Source organism: Rhipicephalus microplus, chromosome X (genome assembly GCF_043290135.1).
Source record: "Rhipicephalus microplus isolate Deutch F79 chromosome X, USDA_Rmic, whole genome shotgun sequence".
Taxonomy (NCBI): domain Eukaryota; kingdom Metazoa; phylum Arthropoda; class Arachnida; order Ixodida; family Ixodidae; genus Rhipicephalus; species Rhipicephalus microplus.
Window position 1 is genome coordinate 332,976,046 of NC_134710.1, and position 17,495 is coordinate 332,993,540.

General features: G+C 45.8%; 1 protein-coding gene across 3 annotated transcripts in view; it reads left to right on the forward strand.

Moving 5' to 3' along the window:
* The window catches only part of LOC119161238 (cytochrome P450 4c3), a 162,344-nt gene that overhangs the window by 101,191 nt on the left and 43,658 nt on the right, over positions 1–17,495 (forward strand). For all 3 annotated transcript variants that reach the window (XM_075879664.1, XM_075879666.1, XM_075879665.1), the window contains 2 exons: positions 3,664–3,791; positions 11,422–11,658. In XM_075879664.1, coding sequence (XP_075735779.1) covers positions 11,457–11,658 — 202 coding nt within the window. In that variant the 5' untranslated portion in view covers positions 3,664–3,791; positions 11,422–11,456. The remainder of the gene's footprint in view (positions 1–3,663; positions 3,792–11,421; positions 11,659–17,495) is intronic.

Consider the following 17,495-nt stretch of genomic DNA (forward strand, 5'->3'; position numbering starts at 1 on the left):
TGTCGAGGACACCGAGAAATGCCATTTCCTCCTCCCCGGGTAGGGTTGCCGACTCAATGGGTGAACGGGACAGACAGTCAGCGTCCATATGTCGCTTGCCTGACTTGTGCACGACCGTCATGTCAAACTCTTGCAGTTTTAGGCTCCAACGCGCTAATCGGCCGGTGGGATCTTTTAGATTAGTTAACCAGCAAGAGGAGTGATGGTCACTAATAACTTTGAAGTGCCGGCCATACAAGTATGGGCGAAATTTCATTACTGCCCATACTACGGCGAGGCATTCTTTCTCTGTTGTTGAGTAGTTAGCCTCTGCGCGTGTTAGCGTTCGGCTTGCGTAGGCGATCACTCTTTCTGTGTCCTCTTGCCGTTGCACAAGCACAGCCCCAAGACCTACATTGCTAGCGTCTGTGTGAAGCATCGTCGGGGCTTCTTCGTCGAAGTGGGCGAGCACAGGGGGCGTTTGGAGACGTTGACGCAGGTCATTGAAGGCAGCCTCCTGTTCTTCTTTCCACTCAAAAGCAACATCTCTTGTGAGACGAGTTAGTGGCGACGCGATGCGGGCGAAGTCTGCGATAAACCGGCGATAATAGGCACAAAGCCCTAGGAAGCGTCTGACAGCCTTCTTATTGGATGGTACTGGGAACTGTGCGACGGCGGCAATTTTTCCAGGATTGGGCCGGACGCCTGCGTTGCTGACGACGTGACCGAGAAACTGAAGTTTGTGAAAACAGAAATGGCACTTTTCTGGTTTCAATGTTAGGCCCGCGAACTGTATGGCACGTAAAACAACTTCCAGCCTTTTGAGATGCTCGTCAAAAGTGGTCGAAAACACTATAACGTCGTCCAGATAGACTAGGCACGTCTTCCACTTCAATCCCGAAAGTACCGTGTCCATAAGCCTTTGAAAAGTTGCGGGCGCGGAGCACAAACCGAAAGGCAAGACTTTAAATTCGTATAAACCATCTGGGGTCGCAAAAGCGGTTTTCTCTCGGTCTCTTGGGTCTATCTCGATCTGCCAGTATCCACTCCTCAAGTCCATGGAAGAAAAGTAGCGAGCGTGCCGAAGTCTGTCAAGGGAGTCATCAATACGTGGGAGCGGGTACACATCTTTCTTGGTCACCCGATTCAGCTTCCTGTAGTCCACGCAAAAACGCAGGGTGCCGTCCTTTTTCTTTACTAGCACTACAGGCGATGCCCAGGGGCTCTGTGACGGTTGAATGACGTCATCTGCAAGCATTTTCGCGACTTGTTGTATGGCTTCGCGTTCCTTTGAAGCTACACGATAAGGGTTCTGGTGGATAGGTCTCACCGTGTCCTCGGTGATTATTCGGTGCTTTGTCAAAGGTGTTCGACCAACTCGTGATGTCGTTGAAAAGCAGTCGCGGAATTCGGCTAGCAGCTGAAGAAGTCTCTGTCGCTCGTCCTTTGACAGAGTGGTTCCAACATCGAGAATGGGTTCTGGTTCTTGATAAGGCTCTTCGTCCAATACCGACAAACATAAACTGCCTCGCATTTCTACAATATTGTCGTACGAAGCGATAGCTGTGCCCTTCGGAAGGTGCTGGCGCTCAGCACTGAAGTTCGTCAGAAGTAAATTCGTGCGTCCACCAGTGAGACGGACGATACCTCGTGCGACCAAAATGCCATGACTAAATAGCAGCGAGCCAATTTGGTCAGCAATGCCTTCGCCATCAAACGCTTTGTCGCCTTCTACTGAAACAAGAGTGCATGACCGGGGCGGGACGACCACATCATCATCAATTATACGTAAAGTGTTGCGTATAGCGTCTGAACGGTCAACTGAACCAGGGCTGTTGCGGAATGTAGTTGAACGGTCCGGGATGTTGATGACGGCACCATATTCTCTTAAGAAGTCCATCCCTATGATCAAGTCCTTGCAACACGAGGTGAGGATGACGAACGTCGCCACGAAAGAAGAGCCACCGATGTCGAGTCTTGCTGTACACCTTCCGACAGGCATCAACAGCTGGCCGCCTGCTGTCCTCAGGTGAGGTCCCGTCCACGTAGTCTTCACTTTTTTGAGGCGTACGGCAAAGTTTTCACTTATGATAGAAAAGTCGGCGCCGGTGTCAACTAAGGCTGTTACTTGCTGTCCGTCTACCGAAACGGTAAGATCTGTGGTCACAGTTTCGTCGGTGTTACAACTTCTCGGCTTTACGGTGTCCTGTGGTACAAGTAACGGGGGCTTTTTTTCGTCGCCTTGACGGCCTGCAACCTCACCCCCGGAGGTCGCCGCCTTCAGTTTCCCCGGCGTGGACTTGGTGACCTCCTTCCACTGACGTCAGCTGGCGCGACGAAGGCGAATATGCCGGAGGCGGAGAGCGTGGTCGACGTCCCAAACCTGGCTGGTAATCAGGCACACTGTCGTCATTATTGGCACGGCGGATGTCAAAATGGGACTGAGACAAGGGGGGGTCCTTGAGAATGAGTGTCCCGGCGTGGTGCGTAGCCGTCGTTGGCGCGTCGATCGTCAGACCATTGCGGAAGAGGTCGAAACATATCTACGCGGTGCCAGCAATGGCGGGAAATGTGGCCCACACCTCCGCAGGTAAAACAAAGCGGATGCCTATCTACAGTGCGCCAGGCGTCTGTTTTACGAAGCTGTGGACGCCGCAACGGCTCGCAATGTGGCAAATGCCGTGTGTCGTTGGGAGACGGCTCTTGGTACGGCGGCATTTCGTACGGCGGTACGACGGCAGGTCGTCGCGGTGTCTGTTCTTGTGGCGACCAAGGAACGGCTCCCCGTGGGAGTGTGGAGCATCAGGCGGGGTCGCGGGCCAGCACCTCCACCAGTGTCGCAGTACAACGCGAACAAAGCACAAGTACGCCTTGAGGCAGCGAAAGCAGCGTGTTCTCAACAGCTGAACCACAATATGTTCTTCGTTCTCGAGTCAAGCCAGAGGCCCACTACCTGGTGTCCGCTAAATCCCCCCATCATTGTTTTTGTCCACACATGTAGACACGGGTCAATATTCAATATATATATATATATATATATATATATATATATATATATATATATACGATATATATATATATATATATATATATATAATGTGTGTGTGTGTAAGGTAAAGAAAGGAGAAGAGAGAAAAAGTCAACGAAAAAAGGGTGAAATAAATAGATTGAGAAATAGAGTTTATTAAAAGTGAAAAACAATCAAAGCAAAAATGATGAAGAAACAATGACAGAAGCAGATAGAAATACAGGAAGAAAAGAAGACTAGCCCAACCTAACGAAACTGTATGCAGAAGTCAGGACTGCGCAGATGCAATGCTAAAAAAACGGTGGATCCTATGGGCGTCTAAAGAATTCTCAGCTTTATTCTATTTAGGTAAATTTTGCGAATTTTCTCTCTCTGCCTTGCTATAATTCTTTGTTCTTTTTTTCTTCTCCGTGTTTTTTCTGTAGAGGGCTACTGCATTACAATATTTGTGGGCTTTTTGCTTTTCAGTATTGTATATTTCATTGACTAAGTGAGAAACAGTAGCCAGTGGCACCATAAAGGCACGAACGTCTGTGGTTTCTTATTTAAATAATAATATTAATAATAATAAAGTACACAACAGTAACAGCACTATGCGTGTTTCAAAAACACACCAATTCCTCTAGGTGCATTCTTTCTTTCGCTTTTTTGCCCAGGAAGTGCTGTCACCCTGCGGGGACACAAGGAAGTTTTTCCTTTCGCCGTTGACCTTCGGTTTTCATGCCAAGGTTACTTTAGGCCGGCGCGTGGGATCTCGCTCAGGCACTCGCGCTGTTGCGCGGCGGTAAGTTTAGTTTCATCTTATTGATTGTTTCTATTTGTTTTTCCACTTTTTACGCTCGCAAAAACTGACGTCTACTTGCTACTCTCGAATTTTAAGCGTTTGATAAAGATACTCCGTAGGATTTTATGCAGACAGGGTTGCGATTTTAGCTTTACGTGGGCAGGCGCTGGTATATATACATACAAACAGTTTTGCCCTATATGAACGACACTACCATGCTTGCGTGAATTGTTTCTCAAGGATGACAAAAATTGATCGCCTTTAGAGCGATCGCATGAAGGTTAGCGGAATTTACTCACTCGTTTAGCTTTTCTGAAAGGCGCACTGCCATGCATTGTGCTCATGTACCTTCACACACACTGCGATAATGTGTACAGCGATATGTCTGCTGAAAACGAGTCTAGGAGTAACTGGTTATGATGAAACTTACATTTGATCCAAACGCTAAATTGCAATCAGATCGATTAGATGACATCCGTGGAGACGAGTATTCTGTTATACAGTTCAACATCGGAACCTGGCTGAGAAGCATTTCAGAAGCGTGGCCAACACGATGTTAGTGATATTGTCTCAGTGAGGAGTATGACGTTGTGTCTGTTTGCTCCCTCCCCCCTTTCTCTACCTTAAACTTTGCAACTCAGCGGCCTCTTTTACCAATGTAGGATAGCTTAAAAGTTTTTCTAGATTGGTAAGCTACGCCTGCCTTTCCTCTCTGTCGTCCTATCTACTCATCTTCAGAATTGCTATCAGACTTTCCTGTATTCGCGTTTGTAATCACGTCTAGTCACACATATTCCAAAGCAGTATTGCTGATATACCATTTCAATATTTATTGATGAGAAGCGGGAAGCACGTAGACGGGTGTCTTGACCACCGCTTCCGCGAACTATTCGAGGAACAATCTTAATAAATATATGTTCTGTTGCCGCTTCTCCTAAGATAAATGTCCTTCCTCCTTTGTACTGACTCATAATTCGTATTTCAAGGTACTAAATCAAATGGGACCAAGAAGTTCACTGCCGATTACCTGAGATATTGGTGCTGAAGGGCGTTGACACCACGGTTGAACAAGGTTATTCTAGGCTGACGGACTCATGAGTAGACTCGCTCGGACTCACTCAGACTCACAACAGGCCGTGAGCCTGAGTATGAGTGAGCCTGGGTGAATAATATTTTGGTGAGTTTTCGTCCGAGTGTGTGCACTTGAAGAAATTTCTCAGGAATGCGAGTCCGAGTGAGTCGCGCTCAGGAAAATGTTGGTGAATCCGACCGAGACCGGGTGTGCCCTAACAGCAAAATATATTTCGCAAGCAAGTCTGAGTGAGCGCCACAATTTTGGCCGACCTATGCTTTGCTGTTCCTTCGTGACGGTTACAAAGGCGACAGTGATATGATGCTCGCATTCTTTGAATTACAGAGAAATATTTATTTCTGATGGAAAGCACCCTTTCTCTTAAGTAGACCTCATTATTGGCGCAGTATATGATGCGTAATTGAATTTTTGTGTTTTATAATAGGTGAAGGCAACTTTCCGAAACGCCGCTTTTGTTCAGCGTCGGCCTGGTGTACTTCAGTTCGTGTGCGTGCCATCAAACAGCGTCTGGCCCGCTGCCTCATGGCACGTGCATAACGCCATTACGGAAACACTTGTTTGGCTCTGAAGTTTAGCCGAGTTTGAATTTTTTTGATGTCTATACTCGTCCTTGTTGGTTTTACACTTTTTTTGCAGAGTTATTTTATTTCACCTCTAAGACGTTAAGCCAATCCTTCATAGAGAAGATTATCTAGCTACATTTCTCCTGTCACCGCACGTACGGGGCACTCATGTGGGTCACATATGTTCACATCTTGCAAATATGAATTTATAGCCTGAAGGTCAAGAAACTCGCATGGGGCGCGGCAGGACCGGGGCTCAAATCTAAGGACCAGATTGTAAGTTCTACGTTGCTGAATTTTCTTTATAGCGGCGATCGTGTTATGAGACCGGCATACGGACGGAAGGCTTTCTAGTGGAGCCGGCATAGTCAAGCTTACGCATTACAAAAGGTTTTAAAAAAGATGCAATTTCACAAGGAAGGAAACTGTGACATGGACTGACTTTTATGATGACTCTAAGAAATATCGCATTTTCTTACACATGGTTCTTTAAATACTGTGAATCTACAATAAAATATTGCCTGAGTTTAGTTTTTTAATGCACACTTAATATTGCAGAGGGTGCCATCATATCATATTGTTCTTCGGCTCTCACGATACACAAAAATTTCCATCAAACGTACGGTTGAGTACAAGAGGCTCAGCATAAGCTGGACGCCTTGAAAAGTGCGAGTGGTCGTGAAACTGATGTCACCAGGCTGAGAGAATAGAAAAATGCACGCGTAACGGGAAACGCTAGTTTCAGAATTTCTCTTTCAGACGGGGAACAAATTAGTTCAAACAAGTCGCGTAAAATACACAGAGAATACAAGTGGCCATATGTAAAGGCAAGAGAGAATAACTGCCAATCGGGGCCCAACGCACTCGGCGACAGCTGGGCGTCGAAGGGCCTGATGAGATGACGAAATTCAAAGGCGTAGAATTCTGGTTATCTTACGCAAGGCCGCCAGTGGCAATCATTGTGGGATGACTTCGTCTGGCTATCTAGCAACATAAGATTGCGGTAAGGTTGTTGCACTAAGTGGTGGAAAGCTTGGTACAATGAAGCTGGGCGGTGCTTCAAGGCTATTGGCTAAGGCGGGCTATATTACTTCTATGTTTCTCTCTCTACATCTTCCCCTATTTTTGTTTGATTCTTTTTCTTCATCTCGTTCAGTTTTTTATATTTTTCCCCTTCTTCTTTAGTTTTTTTCTATTCCTCTTTAATTCTCTGCCTTTGTCTCCTTCTTTCTTGTTGTCTTTTTTCTCTTCGTTTTACCAAATTTTTCTCTTTCTGTGTACTTCTTCTATATGTTTCTCCGATTCTCTTTCTTTATCTTTTTCCTTCTCTTTTTCTTACTTTTCTTTCTGGCTGTTTATTTCTTTTGCTCTACTTGTATAAGTTTATTTCTTTGATTGTCTATCTTTTCGTTAAAGTGTTTATTTATATTCGGCACTGTGATGAAGAGAAATAAGAGGGCGTCACCGGCCAAGCTATTGCGTTGCGCGCACTAGAAACAGCTAGGATATTCGTGATCATAAAAAAACTAAGGGTCCCTACAGCTTCAGGAGTTAAACGCGATAGCAACATTCTATTCCTAGTGCGTACTTCAAACACTTAGTGCATAAAATCTTTTTCAAAGTTGTTATGCACCCACTACGTAGCCCTAAGGGAATAGGCGCAGTAGCGTGTGTGCCTTTTGTAGTGGGGTACTGGCTTTGAACCACGGAGTCATTATGATAATCACATATTCTGACGCCCGTTGGCACTGGACGCTTGTACCACGCATTAACTGCTCACCGGAAGCCCCGGAGAGGTCCTTAAGGAGCCCGACTTTGCATATACAGGCCAAGCTGGTGGACTGGTCTGCTAGTGTTGCGGCACCTTGGACCCCAACCTATCCCCTGTCCAACTTGGTTTACCCATTTCCCCTGCCCTTTCTGACTAATAAAGTTAATACCTCCTCCTTCCTGCAATATTTCATGTTGCATTGTGAAGCATGCATACAAGACGCGTGTGTTTGTGAAGAATGAAAGCTGCTTTCACTTTCTAAGCAGATGAAGTTCGTTTCGGCGTTTTCGCAAGCATAAACGTTGCCGTGTGGTAGAACATCCTCTTGCCACGCAAATGACCCTGGTTCGATAGCTAGTTGAATCCAAACAACGCTGGTTTTGTCCCTGCTCTGCTCCAGGCTTTTTTATCTTTTATTTATTTGATTTGCATTGTTCTTGATTTTTAGGTCACGCATAATATAATTTTTTTCTCACAACCAATGACGCCGACACCGACACTAACGCGGGAATTTCTGCGAAACGACCTCTTTAACACTGTCGCGGTTATAGTTCTTTTAACGCCTGTCTTAGCCTCCACTCTGTAGCTTTCTTCATTTTCTTCACCTTCAGTGGACCATCGGCGAGTAGTGACATTAGGCTAATCTCTATTGCAGATACCCGTTCATGAGGACGATAGTTTTCGGCGATCATCCGTTTTACCTGCAACGCCAACAGCTACGCCGTCAAAAATTACCAGAGGATGAGTGTAATCACGTGAACCAACCAGAGATATGTGTTTCAAAGTTTGCAGCCTGCGCATCGCTTTCGTAGATCGAATCGCTTGAGCTTCTTTACCGGTTACGAAAAGGCACGAATGTACGATTTCTTTCAAACCACTCTATATGAACCCGTATAGCAAAATGCAGCGAGTGTACAATGGCGCACGCTGTTGTACCTTAGCACGAAAGCGGGTTATACTAAACAAAGGCCACACACAGAATCGGCAAGGAGCTGTTATGTAAAGCGTACGCGTCAGTGGCTAAACTTGACCAGGAAAAACCTGCCTCGGAGATATGAACAAATGTGGGAATTTACGGGCAAGCGTCCAGTGAATGGCAAAGGGTGAGACGACTCGGAATACTACACTAAGCAGAACGTGCACGGGGATTTCAGCCCTTCTTATGAACCGAAACGAACGTGCCACAGCGCTTGTAAAGGGAAAACAAAAAATGAGGACGCCAAGGACGCGCAGGTTGCTCGCAAAACCAAATATAAAAGTACACAACAGCACGTCAGCATAACGCATGCGCAAATATAGCGCGGTTTTACAAAGTATCAATGAAATGACGTGAAAGAAAAGGTTGACTCACCCACCACTCAAAACTTCACAAAGTCAAGTCAAATGAAATCGTATAAAGTTTTATTATTTCATAATAGGATGTACAAAAAAAAGAATATACAGAAGAAGGTCCCGTAGTATGTATTGATAATGACTCCACTGAAACTGGATTTTCTTGTAATCATGTTATTATTAATATATTATTATTATTATTATTATTATTATTATTATTATTATTATTATTATTATTATTATTATTATTATGCACACAAGTAAATGGGAGAACTTCTTCAGTCATTTGCATACTGTAATTTATTCCCGTCACTTGCGATAATTTCAAAGCAACAACACGGGGTGTTTCAAAAAGTGCGTCTGAAAGTCCTCAAAAATTGGGAAAATCGAATATTTACTCGATTTTGTCGTTATACTGCTTTTGCTGCAGCAGCAGACATAATAAAAGATGGCTTGAGAGATGTCACTTACGACGGTGACAAATCTACATCTCTACATCTCTAATTAACTTAGATGTGGCCGGGTCAAATGAAGCAATTGCTGCGGGGAGCTCATTGCCGCTTCGAGATTTTCTAAAAGAAGCCACTAGTAATTTAAACAGGGTCATAAGACCTGACAAGTTTCGCCGCCGAAAGCGAACCTTGGAACAGCGCAACTGCTATATTTTATATTGTTCTGAATGAGTGAGCGTTCAAGTATAAACCATCAACCTACTCTGCCTCAATTATAAAGATAAAGAACTCACCTCCGGTCGACCCACTGATCACTTTTTGAGAATAGAATAAATTCAGAACCCACATTTTGGCATGCTCTTCTTTTCACGCGTGAGTGCATTCGATCCTTGACCCTCTTGTTATTGATTGATATGTGGGGTTTAACGTCCCAAAACCACCGTATGATTATGAGAGATGCCGTAGTGGAGGTCTCCGGAAAATTCGACCACCTGAGGTACTTTAACGTACACCCAAATCTGAGCAAACCGGCCTACAGCGTATCCGCTTCCGTCGGAAATGCAGCCGCCGCAGCCGGGATTTGATCCCGTGACCTGTGGTTGAGCAGCCGAGTACCTTAGCCACTAGACCACAATTGCGGGGTGACCCTCTTGTTATTATATGTTCGTTTATTATTTAATGCTCTGGTCCTGATGTAACTTTCTTTTTAATAGCATCTTTGACTCATTCCAGCTTGTTATTCATATCTTGTATATATTAGTAACGTTATTACAGTAGTACGAGTAAAAGTACGTGTAATGATCTAACTTAACAAGGCATTCAAACAGAAAACTGTCTTCGAATGTCATAATTATAGTTAAGACAAGCACGCTTATTAGATTCGTACAAAAGTAGTTAAATCAAACAAAACGTATTCTGACTCAAGGAGCGGCTTTGGAAAGCTCCCTTCGACATATTCACTTCACTGAGAATAGTAATACAGCTCACGTGTTTTCCGACATAGCCCGGTTCCTTTATTCAAGAAGCGGATCTACTTAACCCCACATGCATTTCAAAAACTGTGAACCTAAGGTGGTGCGTTTTATAGCGCGTCTGCTTAAATTGCTCAAACAGTTCGCCTTTTTTTCTTTTCCTTGAGTCAGCAACTTTGCGAAATTATATTCAACTACTTTATCGCAGTGCACCTTAGGAAATATATATATATATATATAGCTGGCGCCTGCGACATAGTAACCTTTTTCGTTCTGTTTCCTCTTTTTCTCTTCAAGTAGGTCACCGACTAGTGAATATAGCAGAAATTTACCCCATAGGCAATACTCTTTCAGATGCTTTTCATCAAGAGTGAATGCTGCATTGTCTCAAATATGGGCCTTTCATTGTTTATAGGTCGAAACGGTGTAATTTTAGTGCATGATGTCACAGTGTCATTACGCAGGTGAACGTCCCCTACAGAGGACGAAATGTGTAGCCCTTACAGATAGACAGAGGACACTGCTCACGGCCCTATCGCTCTTAAAACATGGCCGAGTAGTGAAACTCTGTAATATTACTGGTCACTCTGTGCAACACACACATTCCGCACTCGAATAAATCTCTCCAAGACACAAATAGCAAAGGACAACGCGCATAGCATTCTTTTGTTTTCCGCGAAAAACTCGCCGCAATCACGCGTGACCGCAGGCAGGGTGGACGTGGTCCAGTAGTGCATAATAACACAAGTCACGGCCAAGCTGGAGCTGTGACGTCATGCTGTCGAAAGGGACAGTTGCTTCGTAGCCTCATCGACGCGCAATTTCCACGCTATCGTTCCTATTTTTGTTTTTATTCTCAGATTCCACGCAGCCCTCCGCTTCGTGCTTTCCGACCGGGATTTAACCTTACAAAGCGGTTGATCAGCACGACGGAGTCAACAAATGCGTCTCTGGAAAACACACTCTCTCGGTAGAAGGCAGATCTTCGAGGCCTAAAATAAGAACCCTTCTCGTAACATGGCTTCATTTCTTCTTGCGCTTATTTACTCAAATACACGGATACCACTATTCCTCCCGGGGGATAGTTGCTGTGGGTCCCCCACTCACTTACTGTTTTTACGAGCTTAACTAACCATTCACGAATGTCTACTTTGTTTCTTCTCGCTCTCTCTCTTTCGTTTTTCTTTTCATTCTTTTTTTTTCACACGGCAAGGTGCGTGATGCAGGGGAGAGCATGTAGAGGACTAAAGAGGGTGACTAAAGGTACCGAGGGAAATCAAATGAGGCAGCCTCGCTGATAACGCGCATATGTAACAGCGATGAGCAGCTGAATAAACTGCATATGCCCTCCCAGCCAGCCGGCTGTCGTATATGGGGAGAGTAGAGATTCGTCAGCGCTGCGGAACAGCTAAGGAAGCGTTTTTTCAAGGGCTCTCTTTTGAATGCAGACTTGGTGAAGTGGCGGCCATTGCCTCGTCGTGCGATGCTCTACATTGTCTACGCGCTCATCGGAGCTTTGTTGCTCGTGGGGGCTGTGATTCTGACAACACGCGTGGCTTGTTGTAGAACGTGGAAACATGTGAAACGCATGCCCGGACCGGACGCATGCGGGATGCCGATGCGCACGATTCTCCAGGTGCAGATGAAGGCGTGGGCGATGAAGAACGTGCTTCCTGCCACTGTTGGTGAGTGTTCGCTCTCCGAATCTCTTCCTCTTGAGTATTTACGTCGGCACGTATCGTTTTTTTCTCAGATGACCGGAAAGAAAGTTACTAACACAAAAAATTTTCCATTTAAGAAAACGTGAGCATTGTCACCACCGCCTTCGACGAAGGCAAACCATCGCGCCTTGCGAAGTTCACCTTCGTCACGCAGTTTGATCACGACGAGAAGTAGGCGACTGTGTGACTTTGTTGCAGCATGTGTTTTTTTCAGCGTGGCTACTTTTCTTGATTTTCGAGCACTTGCACTTTTCGAGCAGTTGTATGATTAAGTTGCACTTTTAGGGGTACAGCTCCTTACGCCATGGATCGTACGTCCCATATTTGTAGTAGTAGCCACCTCTCGTTTAGTCCTTAGAATGTCTGCTGGATGGTGATACTTGTATATGATGAATATATGATGAAAAGATGCTAGTTCGCGGTAATTGAATTGTTCACTAGATGGGTGGATGGACAGATGGATGCACGAATGCAAGGACGGACGTACGGATACGGACGGACAGATGGGCAGACAGACTAACGGACGGACGGACGGGCGAACAGAAGCACGGACACCCGGACGGATGGACATACGGACCCACGAACGGGACCACGGATGGACGGTTGCACGAACGGATGGACGCATGGGAGGAGTGACGGACGCTTCGCCCCACTCATCATCATTCACTCCATGGATATGCTCTGATTTTTTTTTATTTTCAAAGCAGTTGCGTGATTAGGCGCACTGTTCGATGTTGAAGCAGTATCAACACCAGTTGCTCTTTTACACCAAGTTTGGAACACTGCCAGAGCGTTTTAAGGAAGCTATTGAAATTTGTAGCATACGCAAGGGCATTGCCCTGGAGAAGGAGGCAGGTTAGCGACAATTTGAGGTTGTTCTGAATAACTAGGGCTGGTCTGCATGCGTATGACAGTCCAAGTGTGGTGACACCATTCTCTGTTGACATCATTCGCTAGGAAAGCGACGAAAATATTGCTACATCTTGTAAGACAATTGACGCCCGACTATAGGATGTATAGATGGTTCCCACTGGCATAACCGAAACAGCCGCGAGGAGCACCAAGAAGGCGCAGCTCGAACCTTATGCTAGAATAATGTAATCAGTACATGACATGTGGTTTTTTCGTTATTCGTGCACAGAGGCCGAATAACGTTCCTGCGACGTCGTTGTCACACTGAAGCAGGTCATTCACCGCGTAATTATGCTGCCTTGACATTCTAAGCCCTCGTATTGGAGCCATGCTGTGCGCCTATGACGTCACGTGTAAGCTATAAATAGACCAGAAATTTTATTCCTTGTATTGAATAGCCATTTTTCACTGGCTGCGGCGGAAAGGTAGAGCGATCGACCACGGCGGCGTCCGGCCTATTCTCATCGTTCTATATCTACCAGTGCTCGCTTGCCATCGTTTTTCACGTAATCAAGCCCACAGCACCTGCGCTGGCCACGCATCAAGGTGATAAATGGGCTCAAAATTGTCTATACTTTCCCTAAACGTGAGTTCGTCAGTATAGTAACGTCAACTATTCATCCTGATCATCCTGTCACGCGGGCTTTTTCCTGTCAAGCTCTGCCAATGGACACATGAGCATTACCCATTGTGGGTGCATGAACCGTTTAGTTTTTGTTTTTTAGAAACTTTACTCAATCTGTGCGCGTATGTTACATCACGAATACCCTGGCTGCCATGTCAGAAGCTGCGATGTTACTTTGTGACGGCTCAGAACGCGCGAAGCTTGCTCAAGAAACACCATTCTTGATCAATATGTGGTGTTTAACGTCTCAAAACCCCCATATAATTATGAGAGATGCCGTATATAGTGGAGCGCTCCGAAAATTTTGAACACCCGGGGTTCTTTAACGTTTCCTAAATCTGAGCACACGGGCCTACAGCATTTTCGCCTCTATCAAAGAAACACCATTCTGGCCATTCTTGTAAAAATGTTACAAGATCGCATCACTAAACGTACGCGCTTTAGTTTATTGAGCTCTAAGTTGATGTGGCGACGTTGCAGCACCTGTGAGAAAATGTTCTGCCTTGTACGCTCAGTGACATTTGTTTCGACACTGCTGTTCGCACAAATGTTTCAGCGTTCATTGCTAAAAAATCACCTCTTCGACTGCTTATCATCTGGCATTTTACTCTCATCGGTGGCTTAGTAATTACGGTGGTCCACTAGTGAGCCGTAGGTAGCAGTATCAAAGCCCCAGTCGATGGAGATGAATTTTTCGAAGGCTGCTAAAATACTCGAGAATTGTGTTTAGATGCACGTTAGGAACCCCAGGCTGTCAAAATTTTAGGAGGCCTTCTGGAAAGCGCCTCTCATAATTATATCGAGGTTTTCGGAAATTAAACCCCTGCAATCAATAGTATGATTACTTCTGGCATTAACATGTTCATCTACTGACGAGCTTGAGACCACGGCAATCATGAAGCAAGAAGAACTAGTCACATTTTTGACAAAACATGGCTATATAAAAAGTGATATAGGAGAAATATAAGAGCACGCAGGTGCTAGCCCTGGTGGCGTTATGAGCGACAAAGAAAAGCAAATTATTAATGATCACATGAACTTGCAGAAATCTTTTTTGATAAGCGCTAAGGTAACAGTTTTTGTGATTTTGATATTGGTGTTCAATGCCTGATGAAATGAGACGAAGTCGATCGGGGTGGTCATGTATCTGTTCAATACAATCTTGAGCTCAATGCATCGTGAATATTTCAGGCGAAAATATTAGTAATCGTTGAATGCAATGAAGGGATAAATGTTGCTGTGTAAGCTAATAATATTATCCGGAAGTTTACGTCTCAAAACCGCGATACGATTATGAGAGACGCAGAGTTGGAGGGCTTCGGAAATCTCGACCACCTGGTCTTCTTTAATATGCACCGAGATCGCAGAGTAGACGGGCCTCTTGCATTTCGCCTCAATAGAAATGCGACCGCGGCAGCCGAGATCGAACCCGCTACCTCTGGGTCAGCAGCCTCGCACCGTAGCCACTGTCGCGCCATGGTGAACTACTGTGTAGAGTAACTCCAGCAAAACGCTGCATATTTTCTTATGTCGTTATTAAAGAGAAAAGATGAGAAAAGTGAGCCCTGTAACTGTCTGCATCAGGTGAGACACCTCAACAGCAGCTCACAAGGGATAGGGGTAAAGAGGGATTAAAAGGATAGGATTAAAATGTATATATAGAGAGAGAGGAAGGAGAAAGCGAGGTGCAGGAACAGCGAGCGACGGAATTAAAGAGAAGATAGGAAAGATGGACACAGTCGCAGGAGTCCGAGGACAGGGCACCAATCATCGAGAACTCTTGTCGGCGTCAGGAGATGGCGTAGGGCAAGTCCAGTCGGCCAGAGCTACGTTGTCGTCGTCGTCGGGGATCGGCATCAGGAGATGGCGTAGGGCCAGCCCAGTCGGCCAGAGGTGCACTGTCGTCGGAGATCGCGAGGGAACAACCGGTCGGCACGAAATCTAGCGAGCGAGTTCCAGAACGGTGCATGCACGCTCATAGCTTGTGCGTCGTCTCAGCGTTACGTATAAGCAAGCTCTTCCGGAAGGAACGTAGAACGAAGTGAAAATAGGTGCAATATTGGGTGTCCGAAGCGTAAAAAACGCCAAGCGTGCGCGGAAGGCACAGCACAGTCACAGCAAACGCTAGAACAGCGGCCTTTCAGAGCCTTTTCTTAACACTCATAGGGTAACAGTTGCAAGCACACTTGCTGGGTACCCACTACGGTACTAATAATAATACCTTCTGGGTAGTAGACCAGCATTCGTTATGCAATTTTCTGTCAATAGTCTGAGACGCATTGTATTCGGTACCCACCGAAGTAATTTTGTGCCAGTGGTTCATGTAGTGGCTGATATGAGGAATCATTCCTGAAGCGGGTATGCGCCACACTTAATAGGTGATCAGAAACAAGCTTTTGTAATGGGGCATTTGACAACCCAGTCGTTACACTACTCGCATTGTGTGAAGCCCCGTTGCTCTTTTGGGGTTTTAAAGCGCTTTATTATTCATATTAAAGCGATTCCTTTCCCGGCAAGTCCCAAGCACCGGCGTGGCTCTGTGGTAGAATACTGGGCAGGCACGCAGTAGACCTGGGCTGGAGCCCCACTGTGTCCTTGGTACTAGGATTTTATTTCTTATTTTGCGATAGTGGTTACGGACACCGGTGGCGGACAACTACGGCGCTGCGCGCGCCCCTACTTTGCATCTCATAACAGCTTTCGCGGTAACTAGTACCAACCGTCACAACATGTGAAGTGCGTGATGAGTGGTTCGTTTAATGTCGTCAACCCATTACAAAGAGCTCCGCCATTCATCATCGTCATTACCATCATATTGAGCCGCATAAACAAAGTATCTAGTTGCGTAGGTGCGTGCATTGTTTTACAGACGCATAGGGGTACTTGGCAACTATAATTACGATGGGCATCACCGGAAATGTTGTAGGCCCGTGTGCTCAGATTTGGGTGCACGTTAAAGAACCCCAGGTGGTCGAAATTTCCGGAGCCCCCCACTACGGCGTCTCTCATAATCATACGGTGGTTTTGGGACGTTAAACCCCACAAATCAATCAATCGATGGGCATCACGGGAGAATTCGCAACTGCCAGATACATAAAAAAAATTGGAGGACGCTTAAGCTTCGCCTTTAAGAGTGGAACTCGATAGCGAAATCCGGCCCCTAGTTCGCCCTTCAACCACTAAGTGCATACTTATTAATGTTTTGTTACCCCCCTCCACACACACACACACACACACACACACACACACACACACACACACACACACACACACACACACACACACACACACACACACACACACACACACGCACACGCACACACACACACACACACACACACACACACACGCACACACACACACAGTAGATTGTACCACAGCGTGCGCACGCTAATACTACATACAATTTTTGATCTAAAGCAAGAGTCACATGGCATCAAAGATATACGCCACGCGCTTGCCATCTCGGAGGCCATGAAGAGTCTCCCAATGCCTCAAATATGGCAGAACATTATCTAGCGTTTGCTGTTAGCTTGATCAACGCCTCTGAAAAGGTATGATATGTTTTCCGTTGGATGGACATAGTTTTCCATTTTTAGAGCTGTGTGAAAGTTCCTGTTTGTTTTTAGCGGCGATGGCTGGACTATCCCGGTTTTTTTACGTAGTTTAATGGCCTTCGGAATGCGCCTACGAATCGCCGAAGGGGCTTGTTTCGTCGTGACACCTGTCGAACAAATTACGTAAAGGAGACTCCTTCCACTATACGTATACATGACATTTATGTAGTGTTTTTTCGCGATGCAGCTGCAGGTAACATTGTGGCTTTATGGGAGGATACCTGCTTGCCACGTGAACGGCCCAGGTTAGATCCTCAATGGGACCAAAAATTTTGTTCTTCTTTTCATTTGCTTCTTGCTCAATTTGTCGCTCACGGACAATTTTTCGCTGACAATCAATGGTGCCGATACTGACGGGGGAATTTCTGCGACACGAGCTCTCTAACGCTATCGCGTTAAGAGCAACAGGTGCGCAGAAAAGTATGTATTCGCAAGTAGCACATTGACGTCTCACTTGGAGCTGCGGTGGCGGTGGCGTTTGTCTGCGACGCTAGTCGGCGTCAGGGAGGCGGGCGATGGGGCCTTCAGGCCCTGTGGAGTAGTGTGCATGAAAACGATGGTGAGGACAAGGGAATCCCGAGCTGGGGATGCGAAGTCCGAGAAACACTTACAGGAGAACAAAAATGTGCACAACTTTGAAATGACAC